This window comes from Diaphorina citri, unplaced genomic scaffold (genome assembly GCF_000475195.1).
Source record: "Diaphorina citri unplaced genomic scaffold, Diaci psyllid genome assembly version 1.1 scaffold1007, whole genome shotgun sequence".
Taxonomy (NCBI): domain Eukaryota; kingdom Metazoa; phylum Arthropoda; class Insecta; order Hemiptera; family Psyllidae; genus Diaphorina; species Diaphorina citri.
Genome location: NW_007378438.1, coordinates 178,252 through 193,955, shown reverse-complemented (window position 1 = coordinate 193,955; position 15,704 = coordinate 178,252). Strand labels below are relative to the sequence as shown.

Below are 15,704 nucleotides of genomic sequence, written 5' to 3'. Positions count from 1 at the left end.
AGTAGCATATCCTGGAGGGCCACAAGGTCCAGGTGGAGTAGCATATCCTGGAGGGCCACAAGGTCCAGGTGGAGTAGCTGATTTGATTACCGTAGGAGGAGTTTTTGGGGGAGTGGTATCCAAGAAACAGCATTCGTATCAGCCAGGAGTATTAACTGGAAATGGTACATGGACAATAACGGACTCAAATTATATTCCGGGAGCTGAAGATCGCACAGGTCTAGCATATCCTGGAGGTTCACAAGGTCCAGGTGGAGTACCATATCCTGGAGGTCCACAAGGTCCAGGTGGAGTAGCATATCCTGGAGGTTCACAAGGTCCAGGTGGAGTACGGCGCATTAATTAATATGGTATTGAAATATTGTCACCCTTCCCCTCATTTTAATTATTAGTTCACAAAACCGGCAAATAAATAGACCACAGAATAATGGAATTGTGCTATAATTTCATACATCAGTCAATACCTATAACTAAATAAACTATGTACAATTGTACATAGAGAGTCTGTTGTCACAGAAGGAAGAGGGTCTACACTCTCCAGAGCATCCAGAATGTGCTGATCCCATTGTCCTTGGAAAAGAAAAAAAATATAGGTAGTTTATTTCACAGTCATCAATCCAAGGCCAGCTACTCACTATCAGGCAGACCTGATCAGGTTTGCCTGTTTCCAGGTGGAGTACCATATCCTGGAGGTCCACAAGGTCCAGGTGGAGTACCATATCCTGGAGGTCCACAAGGTCCAGGTGGAGTAGCACTCTCAGTTTTGGAATGATCATCGAAAAATCAGCAAAAATTCGTTCTTTTTCTTCCGTTCCCCTCCAAGACTAGCCTAGCTCTGTGTATGACCACAACCAGAAGCTATTACTTCACTTGGATGTCTGTAATCTGTTACTAGCTTCATTTCATTAGCAGAAGGTCCCGGGTTCGAATCCCACCATCGACAAAAATTTGCACTCGTTTTCCGATTGCAAATATTTCAACAGATTACTTTCTGGTGTTCTCGTGTTGACCCAACACCTAAATGGGAAGTATTGTGTCTCTTCTCGCCCATCTGATGAGAGGCATACTACGGGATGGGCATGCTACGATACACATGCGTCCAATGTAGCAGTTGTTTCATTGCTACGAAATAAAAACGGCGGTGAAACACTCATCTTTTTAAAAAATAATAAAAAAAAAATATTTGGATTTCTGTAAGCTAGTTGACCCAACACCTAAATGGGAAGTATTGTGTCTCTTCTCGCCCATCTGATGAGAGGCATACTACGGGATGGGCATGCTACGATACACATGCGTCCAATGTAGCAGTTGTTTCATTGCTACGAAATAAAAACGGCGGTGAAACACTCATCTTTTTAAAAAATAAAAAAAATATTTGGATTTCTGTAAGCTATTGCTATTTGCTAGCTTCACTTGTACGTCTGTAAGCTAGTGCTATCTTTATCTTCACTTGGATGTTTGTAAGCTATTGCTAGCTTCATTTGGATCTCTGTAAGCTATTGCTAGCTTCATTTGGTTCTCTGGGAGCTCTTGCTAGCTTCACTCATTTGTCAGAAGCTGTTGCTATCTTCATCACTATGGGGATCGTTTCTTGTAGTTGTATTGGAAGTTCGATTCCTAAGGCGAGTGTTGAGATGTTCTAGCTGCACTCGCAAACTGTCCACTTGCTCTTGAAGTTCGTCGTTGCTTCTCTGCAGCTTCCTGAGAGCGAGAAACAAGAAAGTTAAATCTAATTTATAAGTTAGAAAAACGATTGTACCTTTCAACCCGCGGGAGTACCATATCCTGGCGGTCCACAAGGTCCAGGTGGAGTACCATATCCTGGCGGTCCACAAGGTCCAGGTGGAGTAGCATTTCCTGGAGGGCCACAAGGTCCAGGTGGGGTAGCATATCCTGGAGGGCCACAAGGTCCAGGTGGGGTAGCATATCCTGGAGGTCCACAAGGTCCAGGTGGAGTACCATATCCTGGAGGTCCACAAGGTCCAGGTGTAGTAGCATATCCTGGAGGTCCACAAGGTCCAAGTGGAGTAGCATATCCTGGACGGCCACACATTCCAGGAGTTGGATATCCTCAAGGGCCTGGCTTATCTGTTGGACTAGGAGTTGGAGGTCAAATAGACGTTGGGCTAAGTACTGGAACAACTGGTGACAGAGTACACCCAGGAGTTGGAGGTGTAGGACAGGTTGGCCCCGGATACCCGGGAGGACAAGTGGGTGGAATTGGAGGACAAGTAGGAGGTGGAATCGGAATTGGAGGTCAGGTGGGTGGGGTTCGAGGACAGGTAGGTGGAGCTGGAGGATATCCAGGTCAGGTGGGTGGGGTTGGAGGACAAGTAGGTGGAGTTGGAGGGTATCCAGGTCAGGTGGGTGGGGGACCCGGAGGACAAGTAGGTGGAGTTGGAGGACAAGTGGGCGGTGTTGGAGGATATCCAGGTCAGGTGGGCGGTGTTGGAGGTCAAGTAGGTGGAGTTGGAGGATATCCAGGTCAAGTGGGTGGGGGACCCGGAGGACAAGTAGGTGGAGTTGGAGGGTATCCAGGTCAGGTCAGGGGACCTGGAGGACAAGTGGGTGGGGTTGGAGGACAGGTAGGAGGAGTTGGAGGACAAGTAGGTGGAGTTGACAGGTGGGTGGGGTTGGAGGACAAGTAGGTGGAGTTGGAGGGTATCCAGGTCAGGTTGGTGGGGTTGGAGGACAAGTAGGTGGAGTTGGAGGGTATCCAGGTCAGGTGGGTGGGGTTGGAGGACAAGTGGGTGGTGTTGGAGAACAGGTAGGAGGAATTGGAGGACAAGTGGGTGGAGTTGGAGGATATCCAGGTCAGGTGGGTGGGGTTGGAGGTCAAGTAGGAGGGGTTGGAGGATATCCAGGTGGAGTTGGAGGGTATCCAGGTCAGGTAGGAGGAGCCAGGTGGGTGGGGTTGGAGGACAAGTAGGTGGAGTTGGAGGGTATCCAGGTCAGGTTGGTGGGGTTGGAGGACAAGTAGGTGGAGTTGATGGGTATCCAGGTCAGGTGGGTGGGGGACCCGGAGGACAAGTAGGTGGAGTTGGAGGACAAGTGGGCGGTGTTGGAGGATACCCAGGTCAAGTGGGTGGGGTTGGAGGTCAGGTGGGCGGAGTTGGAGGATATCCAGGTCAGATAGGCGGGGGACCCGGAGGACAAGTGGGTGGAGTTGGAGGATATCCAGGTCAGATGGGTGGGGTTGGAGGACAAGTGGGTGGTGTTGGAGGATATCCAGGTCAGGTGGGTGGGGTTGGAGGTCAAGTAGGAGGGGTTGGAGGATATCCAGGTGGAGTTGGAGGGTATCCAGGTCAGGTAGGAGGAGTTGGAGGACAAGTGGGTGGTGTTGGAGGATATCCAGGTCAGGTAGGAGGAGTTGGAGGACAAGTGGGCGGTGTTGGAGGATATCCAGGTCAGGTGGGTGGGGTTGGAGGACAAGTGGTTGGAGTTGGAGGTCAAGGAGGTGGAGTTGGAGGATATCCAGGTCAGGTGAGTGGGGGACCCGGAGGACAGGTAGGAGGAGTTGGAGGACAAGTGGGTGGAGTTGGAGGTCAAGTAGGTGGAGTTGGAGGATATCCAGGTCAGGTGGGTGGGGGATACCCCGGAGGACAAGTGGGTGGGTTTGGAGGTCAGGTGGGTGGAGCAGGAGTGGTTGGTGGTACAGATGGAGATGAGGGAGATGCACAATCACAAAGCAGTATTGTACAAGAGGGAAAGGAAATAAAGGTGTTGGCAAGCTCTCAGGGTAAATTTGGCAAGGGTGTCTCTCAAACCCAACTATCTGGTAGTTACACAGGAAATGGTAGTTTCAACGCCATGGCCCAGTCTGGAGATGAAAATAAAGGTGCTCAGAGTGAAATTAGTGGAAATAGCACTGGTGTTTCCAGCAAAGCACAAGGTAGAGCAAGGAAAACTCAAACTCAGACTCAACTTTTGATGAATTCAGATGAAGGAGCTATTAAGTCCCAGAGTCAAATAACAGGAGCTTCTTATTCATCAAACTCTCAGGTACAAGGTGGTATTAAGGGAGGTATAGCAGATGCTCAAGCAACGGGTACAGGAAGTACACTCAGTCAAGCACAAATAGGATTCTTGCCATACCAGAAGAATCTAAACGATCAACAAGCAACGCCATTCAAAGGTGGCGGCACTGCATTTGCTCAAGGAAATCAACAAACAGGACAATCACAATCTCAAATCGAGGGTGCCTTTGTCGTTCGGAAAAAAAATCGTGTCGGGTGTGGTGGAAACACTCTCATTTAAATTACATTGCCTACACTCGTACAAGGACATTTGGGGGGGAAAATAGGATGAAACTCACGACAAGTGAGAACGGGCCTTAACTCATCAGCAAATACGAGTTCCATCTTCGCCACTGCTAAATCATTTCGGTGTCAACTGACCAATTCATTCTAACACTTTCGAGTTGATTAGGAGGCGCATTAAATGTTCAGCACACCTGACATAGTAGTTCAAGGGAATCCCAATCAAGGAGTGACAAGTGGGGGTCCCATCACTTTACAGGCAGGACAAAAAATCCCCGGTACTAATAACGAAATTCCTTCAGGATTCCGAGGTAAACTTTTCGTCAATGAACCACCCACAGAGACACAATCTCTCAGAGACTTTTCTTCTAGTGCTGTACTGAAATCAGATCCACTGGAAGACGTGATGGGCATGAAACCGCGTCGACAAAGCTACGTTACACCAAGTTACAAACCAGGGGCGGATAACAGTTACTCTAGACTCCCTGGTCCCGGACCCGACAGTTACATCACGGTAACCAAGAGCGAAACCGGAAAACTGAAACCCAACAACAAGTTCTCCACTACTTACTATACTAAGTCATCTACTTGTGGCTACTTTACGTTTACCTGCAATATCATTGACGGTCGAACGAAAGTATGTAAACCTAATCCAAGATACAACCCAGATGGAAGCCTTTGTTCTTGATCAAAATTGAACTGAAAACGAGAATTGAGTACCTAATGTATATTCTTGTCATCTGTGTATAAAATGGCAACAAGTCCGTGATGTACGATCTGACTGGAAGTATTAGGAACTGATGCTCATTACCTTTCATTAATGATTTATTCTCTAAATTTAATGTTCTCTATTTCTGCTCAATACTGTACTTTTTCACAATGTACCTATGTATTTATTTGAATTTTGTACCTCTCACTAGTTGAATTTGTTGATTAGTAATTGGACACCATTTAAAACACATCAAATAATACTTTTTATTAATAAAATATAAATTAACAATAGTACAATAAAATAAATAGTGTACACTTGAAAATGGAGTTACGAGTATTGTATAAGGTAAGTACAAAATAAATGCAGTGTCATGGAATTGTGCCTATGTGAGAAAATGACTATAAGTAATAAGGAGTTACGAGTATTGTATAAGGTAAGTACAAAATAAATGCAGTGTCATGGAATTGTGCCTATGTGAGAAAATGACTATAAGTAATAACATTGAATACAAGGAAAAGGTAGGAAAGAAACAGCATTTGAACATTAGTATCGATTCAGGAATAATAAAACCACAATGTCTCATTTACATATTTGCAAAAAAGTATCAATATGTATAAGCATATGTAAGACAAATATTAAGTAGTTATAACAAACAACAACTGGGGGATATCCAGGACAACCAACAACTGGGGGATACCCTGGACATCCACAAATTGGAGGATATCCAGGACAGCCAACTGGGGGATACCCGGGACAAACAGCAACTGGGGGATTCCCTGGAGGATATCCCAGAGGTGGAGAACACTCAAGCGGCATTGCAGGAGAAAAAACCGATTTGATTGGTAGTTATAAACTAATATTGCTAACTCTCAATTTTCTGTCTCATAGATTCGAATACTGAGTATTTTAGGCACATTATGTATAATAGGATTTCTCGGCCTACAAACTTACATGACAAAAATCGTTTAAAGCTATAGAATTTTATGAAATAATTGTTGCAACTAAACTTATATTACATAATTTAAAGATTTTTTTCCATGTTTGTCCTTCTTGTGTCATTTCTTCTCCTTTCAGAGCAGCCTTAAAACTGATTTCAGAAATTTCTTTCCTATGGCTTCTTGTCTAGGTAGCCAACACATGATTATATTGTAAAATACAATAAATGAATAAAGATCGGGCAAAGCTGTTCTCCAGATCCTAAAGAATGGACAAAGTAATAGAGTAAATCGGCGCGAACGATCTACTGTGCGACCTGTTAAAGCACAGTGAATGTAGGAAAAACAAATGATCCAACATATCTTTATGGTGATCAAAAGTACAAAAAGGAAGAAGATTGTGAAATACACAAAATATTGCACTAAACAAGAAAATTCCTATTCTAAATTAACGACTTAATGCAATACATAAACAATAAAGTGGTATTATCTATGTTCTTTGGCTTTATTTGCCGGGTTTTCGCCGGTGCCGGCTGTTTTTGTTGCAACTAAACTTATATTACATAATTTAAAGATTTTTTTTTCCATGTTTGTCCTTCTTGTGTCATTTCTTCTCCTTTCAGAGCAGCTTTAAAACTGATTTCAGAAATTTCTTTCCTATGGCTTCTTGTTTAGGTAGCCAACACATGATTATATTGTAAAATACAATAAATGAATAAAGATCGGGCAAAGGCGCGAACGATCTACTGTGCGACCTGTTAAAGCACAGTGAATGAAGGAAAAACAAATAATCCAACATATCTTTATGGTGATCAAAAGTACAAAAAGGAAGAAGATTGTAAAATACACAAAATATTGCACTAAACAAGAAAATTCCTATTCTAAATTAACGACTTAATGCAATACATAAACAATAAAGCGGTATTATCTATGTTCTTTGGCTTTATTTGCCGGGTTTTTCGCCGGTGTCGGCTGTTCAAAGTTAAATTATATGGCAAATAGTTTTGATTTTAACGTAAAGAAAATACAAAAGTCTCAAATTTGAAAAAAAAGGTACTTTGAGGAAAGAAGGGAAAAATACTTTTGATGAAATATTTGTCTTCCTCTCAGTTTTGGAATGATCATCGAAAAATCAGCAAAAATTCGTTCTTTTTCTTCCGTTCTCCTCCAAGACTAGCCTAGCTCTGTGTATAACCACAACCAGAAGCTATTACTTCACTTGGATGTCTGTAATCTGTTGCTAGCTTCATTTCATTAGCAGGAGGTCCCGGGTTCGAATCCCACCATCGACAAAAATTTGCACTCGTTTTCCTAGCCTAGCTCTGTGTATAACCACAACCAGAAGCTATTACTTCACTTGGATGTCTGTAATCTGTTGCTAGCTTCATTTCATTAGCAGAAGGTCCCGGGTTCGAATCCCACCATCGACAAAAATTTGCACTCGTTTTCACGGTCGAACGAAAGTATGTAAACCTAATCCAAGATACAACCCAGATGGAAGCCTTTGTTCTTGATCAAAATTGAACTGAAAACGAGAGTTGAGTACCTAATGTATATCCTTGTCATCTGTGTATAAAATGGCAACAAGTCCGTGATGTAGGATCTGACTGGAAGTATTAGGAACTGACCCTCATTACCTTTCATTAATGATCTATTCTCTAAATGTTCTCTATTTCTGCTCAATACTGTACTTTTTCACAATGTACCTGTGTATAAAATGGCAACAAGTCCGTGATGTAGGATCTGACTGGAAGTATTAGGAACTGACCCTCATTACCTTTCATTAATGATCTATTTTCTAAATGTTCTCTATTTCTGCTCAATACTGTACTTTTTCACAATGTACCCATGTATTTATTTGAATTTTGTACCTCTCACTAGTTGAATTTGTTGATTAGTAATTGGACACCATTTAAAACACATCAAATAATACTTTTTATTAATAAAATATAAATTAACAATAGTACAATAAAATAAATAGTGTACACTTGAAAATGGAGTTACGAGTATTGTATAAAGTAAGTACAAAATAAATGCAGTGTCATGGAATTGTGCCTATGTGAAAAAATTACTATAAGTAATAACATTGAATACAAGGAAAAGGTAGGAAAGAAACAGCATTTGAACATTAGTATCGATTCAGGAATAATAAAACCACAATGTCTCATTTACATATTTGCAAAAAAGTATCAATATGTATACGCATATGTAAGACAAATATTAAGTAGTTATAGCCTACAGAGTGTCAAACGTCAGAGCATTTGATACAGAGGACCACAAGAAATAACAAGATTGAAAAAAGCTCTGATATTTACCACTCAACACATTAAAGGTTCAAATTTATTCTCCTATCAACTCTATTAAGAAAAAGGCCATTTTCTCTTGACTCGTTATTACTAAGTAATAGGGCTGCTGCAATCTTAACTGCCAATAAAAATAAAGTATTTTGACACTTTCTTATTACAGTTATTATCTTATAAAGATAGTAAGTAAGGTTCCCTATGGGAGTACATAGAGGTGATTTATTCTCTTATCAACTCCATTAAGAAAAAGGCCATTTTCTCTTGACTCGTTATTACTAAGTAATAGGGCTGCTGCAATCTTAACTACCAATAAAAATAAAGTATAGCTACAAAAGAAAAAAAAAAAATATTCTGACACTTTCTTATTACAGTTATTATCTTATACTTAAAGATAGTAAGTAAGGTTCCCTAAGGGAGTACATAGAGGTAATAAGGCAAGGGCATTTACCAGCTGAATTTTCTTTCATTGTTTCCTCATCATCCATCATGGAAGAAGTATTGCAACTCTCAGGTAGACCAGAGTCTGTTGTCACAGAAGGAAGAGGGTCTACACTCTCCAGAGCATCCAGAATGTGCTGATCCCATTGTCCTTGGAAAAGAAAAAAATATAGTTTATTTCACAGTCATCAATCCAAGGCCAGCTACTCACTATCAGGTAGACCTGATCAGGTCTGCCTGTCAGGTCTACCTGATACCTGATGAGCACACATTATCAGGTAAGTAGACCTGACAGGTAAGCCTGAAAAGGTCCACCTGTCAGGTCTACCTGACACCTGATGAGCACACACACTTTCAGGTAGACAATAGTTGCTTTACAGATGAAGGTAATTTGCTTTCAACCATTACCTGCATGTTTCATGAGCAAAGCATGGATTTTCTCCAACTCCTTCTTCATGTGTTCATTTTGATTTTCCAGCTCTTGTTTTTCTCTCTGAACATTGCTCACTTCTTTCAATGCAGCATCAACTTTACTTTGTTGACTCTTCAGTTCTTCCCTGGCCTTATTTCTTTCATTTCTGACCTGAAAGTGGACAAATGAGTGTAAATATTATGAAAATTGATTTATTATTATTTTTAATTTTTTAGGTTTGATAGAGGCATAGAGGAAACTATAACTGTAACAGCCTCTTAAGTAAAATTTGATTTGTATAGGCTTAAGAAGACAGTTAAGTTAACAGGCTAATAGGGGCTAAAAAGAATAAGGTTTTTAAATTTATTGAATTGGTACCTATTTTATAAGAACCCAATTGACCAATGATATGCTGAAGTAGGTACCTAACACTTTTGCTTTTTTCAAAATTTTCTTATTGTTTTACCTTGCTCCACTTTTCCCGCCAGTTAGCTGTACAGTCTGACCACCATCTCATAGTTTTCTCCATCTGAGCAGCTCGAGCTCTGGCTTCTTCAAGTTCCCGTTGTAACAATGCCTCTTTGGCTTCATAATCTGTCTCTGTGGTGTATGCTGTAGCACGGGCTCCAGGATGCAATATGTTCTTCCTTCCTCCCATACTACCATGAGTGCCCATGCCTGCCATTGCTAGATCCAACACATCAAAAACAAACATAGTAGGTAAGTACTAGTAATATTGTTAACAGACTAACTTAAGGGGGGTTCTTTTTCTGAGTATCTCACAATAGTTTCAAGCAAAAACTCACTAAAAATAGGCTAAAGCTTAAGGTTCCTGAAAAAAAAAGCTAGTCTGGATAAAATGACATTTTTCAAGAGTTTTTCAATTAAAAGAACAATTAGAACACTCCTAAAGTTCTAAAGCAATTTTTTTCCCCTTCTTTAGACAGTTATAAGGATATTTTTGAGATACAGACATTGGAATAAGTAGGTAGGTACCTAAAACCTTGAGAGAGAGAAAAAACAAATATATTGACATGAGCCTGTAGACCTGGGCTGATTGATTTATGGTTTACCTTTATGTCAGTTCTACAGTTATTTACAGAGGAGTCACAAAGGTGCAAATGCAAGGGGTCTTGATTAGTGAAGTGTACAGAAGATAACAGGAATCATTGGTAAAGGCAAAACACTGTGTTTCATAATGATCTCTCATTTACAGGAAAAATTAAAAGCTCATGATTTATTTAAACACCATAAAACGGTTAGGAAAACACGAAAAAGTTCTTTATTTAATTCTTTTTTGCTGATTATGGCAAAAAATTAGCAAAGTGCAAAGCCCCAATCCCAAAACCCAAAACAATCAAAACATCCATTCAAAAAGATACGAATGTAAACAAAAAAGGTCAAAACCGGTTTCCTGACAAAGTTCCTGCCAAATCTCTCAATACAAAAATCAGTGGCGTAGACTGGATAAATATTGAAATAAATCAGCTCATACTTTAAAACGATTTTTTTTTCTAAATAATTATTCTAATTAATAAATGAAAGAATTTCACACTTTTTATAGTAAAATTATAAATTAATTCATTATTTAATTCGTTTTTAGCCTTTTTCTATTTTTCACTTTTCCTGGATTTGAAAAGAATCGTGTGAACCCGGCTTTTAGCAGGAGAAATTTAGTCGGAAAATCTCTGTGCCAACTGCCAAAAAAACGGTTTGTCAAAAAACAAAACAAATAACAAACGGATTTTTGATCTTTTGGATGGTGGTGTTTTAAAAAATTGAAGATTATCTTCTTGAAATTAATTAATTAAATTAACTACCTACTTAATATTAATTAAATACCTATTTAAACCAATCATTCACGTACCTATTATTATTGGTAGCCGAGTCTATTTCATCCTCAGCCGCGGCAAGTTCTCGCTTGAGCTCTTCAACTCGGCCTCGCAGTCTCTTTACTTCGGCCTCGTATTGTTCGGCTCGTCTTGAACAGTGGGATAATTCTGTGCTGCGATCCATCAGTGTCTTCTTCAACTTCCCGTACACATGCTTCAACTCTGCCAGTTCCTAGGGGCATAGGGCATAGCGATATTAGTTAACCAGTTGGTGCTAGGGGCATAGCGATATAAGTTAACCGGTTGTACAGTATACCTTGTTTATCCTGCCAGAATGATACTGAAACGTCCCTTTACTCCCGCAGTCTAAGCAAAGTCTCGTTTATTTTATGGGTTTAATAACAGCATAATAATAGCCTTAAAAAGGCCTAAACAACAGGGATCCAAGGAGGGGAATAAAGTAAGAAACACATTAGTAACATTACACTCCTTTGAATTCTACTCCAAGAAAAATTCCGTTGGTCCTCATTTTTCCTGCTCTATGACTTAGAAACATCACCCAAGTAAGCGCAACTGATCTATTCTACTCCTTCTCACCTTGCCCCGATCGTTGCACTCCTGTTGCAAGGTCCTCAGTTCAACAGTGGGACAATTCCGTGCTGCGATCCATCAGAGTCTTTTTCAACTTCCCGTACACATGCTTCAACTCTGCCAGTTCCTAGGGATATGGATAGATATATTTTTTTAACTTAATTTTACGTGTATCCTAGGGGCATAGGACATAGCGATATTAGTTAACCGGTTGTATAGTGAACTGTAGAAGGCAAAAAGGCCCTCCTTCAACTCCAACAGCTCCTAGGAATAGGGCATAGCGATATCAGTTAACCGGCTGTACAATGTAAATGGAGGAGTTGCAATTGGGAAAATATTATTCATAAACGGTCGATTCCTACGTAAAAATATGTGAAAAATCCAAATCTGAGGTCAAAACTCCGAAAAAGTAACTATAAAAGGTCGAAAATTCAATTTTTAATTTCCGTTCTAATGAAAAAGTTCAAAAAGTTGTGACGTCAGATTTCACGTCAAAATGCGCAGAAACGCTTGCGCACAAACAAACGAAGCGGGAGTCATGAATCGATTTATCTCGGTATCTACAAGTCGTAAGAAAAAGAAAAATTCCGTTGGTCCTCATTTTTCCTGCTCTATGACTTTGAAACATCACCCAAGTAAGCGCAACTGATCTATTCTACTCCTTCCCACCTTGCCCCGATCATTGCACTCCTGTTGCAAGGTCCTCAGTTCGTTATCCGCGGACGGCTGACTTTTGCCTCGTTTCTCCAAACGTTCCATAACGTCTCTCAGTTCGTTGCGCAACTTCTTGTTGTCCCGCTCCAGACTTAGCTTCTCGGTTTCCAGGCGCTCCCGTTTGCCCCACTCGGACGCGTTTTCCGCCTGAAGTCTTTCGAGCTGAAATAAAACAATCATTAATTGCTTACCTTATTTTATATGATTAGGGTTCTTAGGGATTTTCCGAATCATCACCTATTTTATATGTCTAATATAAATCTAATTAACAATTCCTTCATACTCTTCATAGCAATAACAAACAGTAGTAAGCTAGCCTTGTTTAACTTGGAAGGTAGTGCGTATATCTCATTGCGAGTAACCGATTCATAGCGATTGTATTTCACAATTAGTATTAAAACGCACGGATAGAAAAAAATACTTTTAAAAAAGATTGCACCTCGGCACCGCTTTCACATTACATCAAATCACATTCTTTTACATCCATGCCTATTTGGTTAGAAAATTCCCGCCCTGGCCGGGATGTGAACCCAGCACCTCTGGGTTGAGAGTCAGTGATCTTGACCACTCGGACACAGGTCTTTTAAAAAAGTAATAATAAATAAATTAACATCGCAAACTGTCCACTTGCTCTTGAAGTTCGTCGTTGCTTCTCTGTAGCTTCCTGAAAGAGAGAAACAAGAAAGTTAAATCTAATTTATAAGTTAGAAAAACGATTGTTTACCTCAACCCGCGATCAGTACGGTTGTTAGATTCAATCTAACATTTTCGTGTCTTTCGCTCTCTACCTTCCTTTTCTTTTTCTTCACCTATTCCCGTGTACAGACGGGGTCGGTGTTTTTCGTCAGCTTCTCAATCAGTCCTAACTAGGGTGATGGCTTTGGGCTGACATTTGGTTTTGGCTACAAATTTTACGAGTGAATGCCCTTCGCACTCAACCTTTGCTTTTCCTTTAGTAAGGGAAAGTCAGGCTGGTATACTCCCTGTTTAGAGTCCCCCTTATGTTTTTCACTCTCCGTGCAAAAATAAAAATCCCAGCGATTCAAGGTCACTGCATATCTACTTTAAAATGATAAGGAATAGGGTAGTTTCTTTTTAAACCAATCATTCAGGGTGCCTTTAAGTATGGACTTACATACCAAGGAGCAGCACAATCCAGTTCAGGCCGACAGCTTGGAACTTTACCGAAAATGTCAATAACATTAGATCCTGTACAGATCGAACATGTTAGCAACCAGACAAAGCAAATTGACTTTGGTAGTCAATTATTAGTTCACAAAACCGGCAAATAAATAGACCACAGAATAATGGAATTGTGCTATAATTTCATACATCAGTCAATACCTATAACTAATAAAAAAAACCATGTACGTACAATTGTACATAGTACATATGTAGGTACGGGTAATTTTCTAAGCTTGGAACTTTACCGAAAATGTCAATTACACTAGATCCTGTACAGATCGAACATGTTAGCAACCAGACAAAGCAAGTTGACTTTGGCAGTCAAACTGCTCAGATAACGCCTAGTACTGAAATCCCCATGACTGCATCAGCCCCAAAAAGCTCACCAGAAAAAGAACATTCTTTACCAGAATCACAAGCGGAGTTGATACACATTCCAAACAAATCAAGTAAGGAAACCAAAACGGCAGTCAAACTGCTCAGATAACGCCTAGTACTGAAATCCCCATGACTGCATCAGCCCCAAAAAGCTCACCCGAAAAAGAACATCCTTTACCAGAATCACAAGCGGAGTTGATTCACATTCCAAACAAATCAAGTAAGGAAACCAAAATTGTCCCGTTGCCTCCTCTAGAAGACAAGAAATCAGATACTGAGGAATATGATGACGAAGAGTATGATGAGGAAGGCGCATTAATTAATATGGTATTGAAATATTGTCACTCTTCCCCTCATTTTAATTATTAGTTCACAAAACCGGCAAATAAATAGACCATGTACAATTGTACATATAGTACATATGTAGGTACGGGTAATTTTCTGAATATGGTAGACATGATTGTACAATTCAACAGTCCATTAACCTACTTTGGGTGGGGGGCTTCGGTGCTCTCTAAAATCCCAACTTATTTTTAGAGAAAAGAACTACAGACTGATCTTGACCAAATATTTTTCAGAAAATTGTCGCCTACTTGTCCCGTTGCCTCCTCTAGAAGACAAGAAATCAGATACTGAGGAATATGATGACGAAGAGTATGATGAGGAAGAAGAAGACGTCACGGAACAACCAACATTGAAACCAAAGCCCACTGTAGAGAAAATGTTCAGCACACCTGACATAGTAGTTCAAGGGAAACCCAATCAAGGAGTGACAAGTGGGGGCCCCATCACTTTACAGGCAGGACAAAAAATCCCCGGTACTAATAACGAAATTCCTTCAGGATTCCGAGGTAAACTCTTCGTCAATGATCAAGTGGGGGTCCCATCACTTTACAGGCAGGACAAAAAATCCCCGGTACTAATAACGAAATTCCTTCAGGATTCCGAGGTAAACTTTTCGTCAATGAACCACCCACAGAGACACAATCTCTCAGAGACTTTTCTTCTAGTGCTGTACTGAAATCAGATCCACTGGAAGACGTGATGGGCATGAAACCGCGTCGACAAAGCTACGTTACACCAAGTTACAAACCAGGGGCGGATAACAGTTACTCTAGACTCCCTGGTCCCGAGGATACCCAGGACAACCAACAACTGGAGGATACCCAGGACAGCCAACAACTGGAGGATACCCAGGACAGCCAACAACTGGAGGACAGCCAGGACAGGCTGTACTGAAATCAGATCCACTGGAAGACGTGATGGGCATGAAACCGCGTCGACAAAGCTACGTTACACCAAGTTACAAACCAGGGGTGGATAACAGTTACTCTAGACTCCCTGGTCCTGGACCCGACAGTTACATCACGGTAACCAAGAGCGAAACCGGAAAACTGAAACCCAACAACAAGTTCTCCACTACTTACTATACTAAGTCATCTACTTGTGGCTACTTTACGTTTACCTGCAATATCATTGACGGTCGAACCTACTCATCATAAGTGCTAGGTCTAGGTCGGGTACGGGATGAACTTGATCCTAAGCAGATAAGGTTCGTTCTCGGAACGGCTGGCTTTTAGGGTGCCTTTAAGTATGGACTTACATACCAAGGAGCAGCACAATCCAGTTCAGGCCGACAGCTTGGAACTTTACCGAAAATGTCAATTACACTAGATCCTGTACAGATCGAACATGTTAGCAACCAGACAAAGCAAGTTGACTTTGGTAGTCAAACCTCAGTTCATTATCCGCGGACGGCTGACTTTTGCCTCGTTTCTCCAAACGTTCCATAACGTCTCTCAGTTCGTTGCGCAACTTCTTGTTGTCCCGCTCCAGACTTAGCTTCTCGGTTTCCAGGCGCTCCCGTTTGCCCCACTCGGACGCGTTTTCCGCCTGAAGTCTTTCGAGCTGAAATAAAACAATCATTAATTTCTTACCTTATTTT

General features: G+C 41.0%; 1 protein-coding gene across 1 annotated transcript in view; it reads left to right on the top strand.

The window, feature by feature from the left end:
* The window catches only part of LOC108252929 (collagen alpha-1(IV) chain-like), a 26,503-nt gene extending 11,242 nt beyond the window's left edge, over positions 1 to 15,261 (top strand). Inside the window, exons 13-22 of the mRNA XM_026826824.1 lie at positions 194 to 323; positions 672 to 737; positions 1,801 to 2,543; positions 2,624 to 2,818; positions 2,905 to 4,206; positions 13,309 to 13,480; positions 13,836 to 14,069; positions 14,428 to 14,610; positions 14,709 to 14,770; positions 14,989 to 15,261. Of these exons, the coding sequence (XP_026682625.1) occupies positions 194 to 323; positions 672 to 737; positions 1,801 to 2,543; positions 2,624 to 2,818; positions 2,905 to 4,206; positions 13,309 to 13,480; positions 13,836 to 14,069; positions 14,428 to 14,610; positions 14,709 to 14,770; positions 14,989 to 15,261 (3,360 nt within the window). The remainder of the gene's footprint in view (positions 1 to 193; positions 324 to 671; positions 738 to 1,800; positions 2,544 to 2,623; positions 2,819 to 2,904; positions 4,207 to 13,308; positions 13,481 to 13,835; positions 14,070 to 14,427; positions 14,611 to 14,708; positions 14,771 to 14,988) is intronic.
* Positions 15,262 to 15,704: the final 443 nt, after the last annotated feature.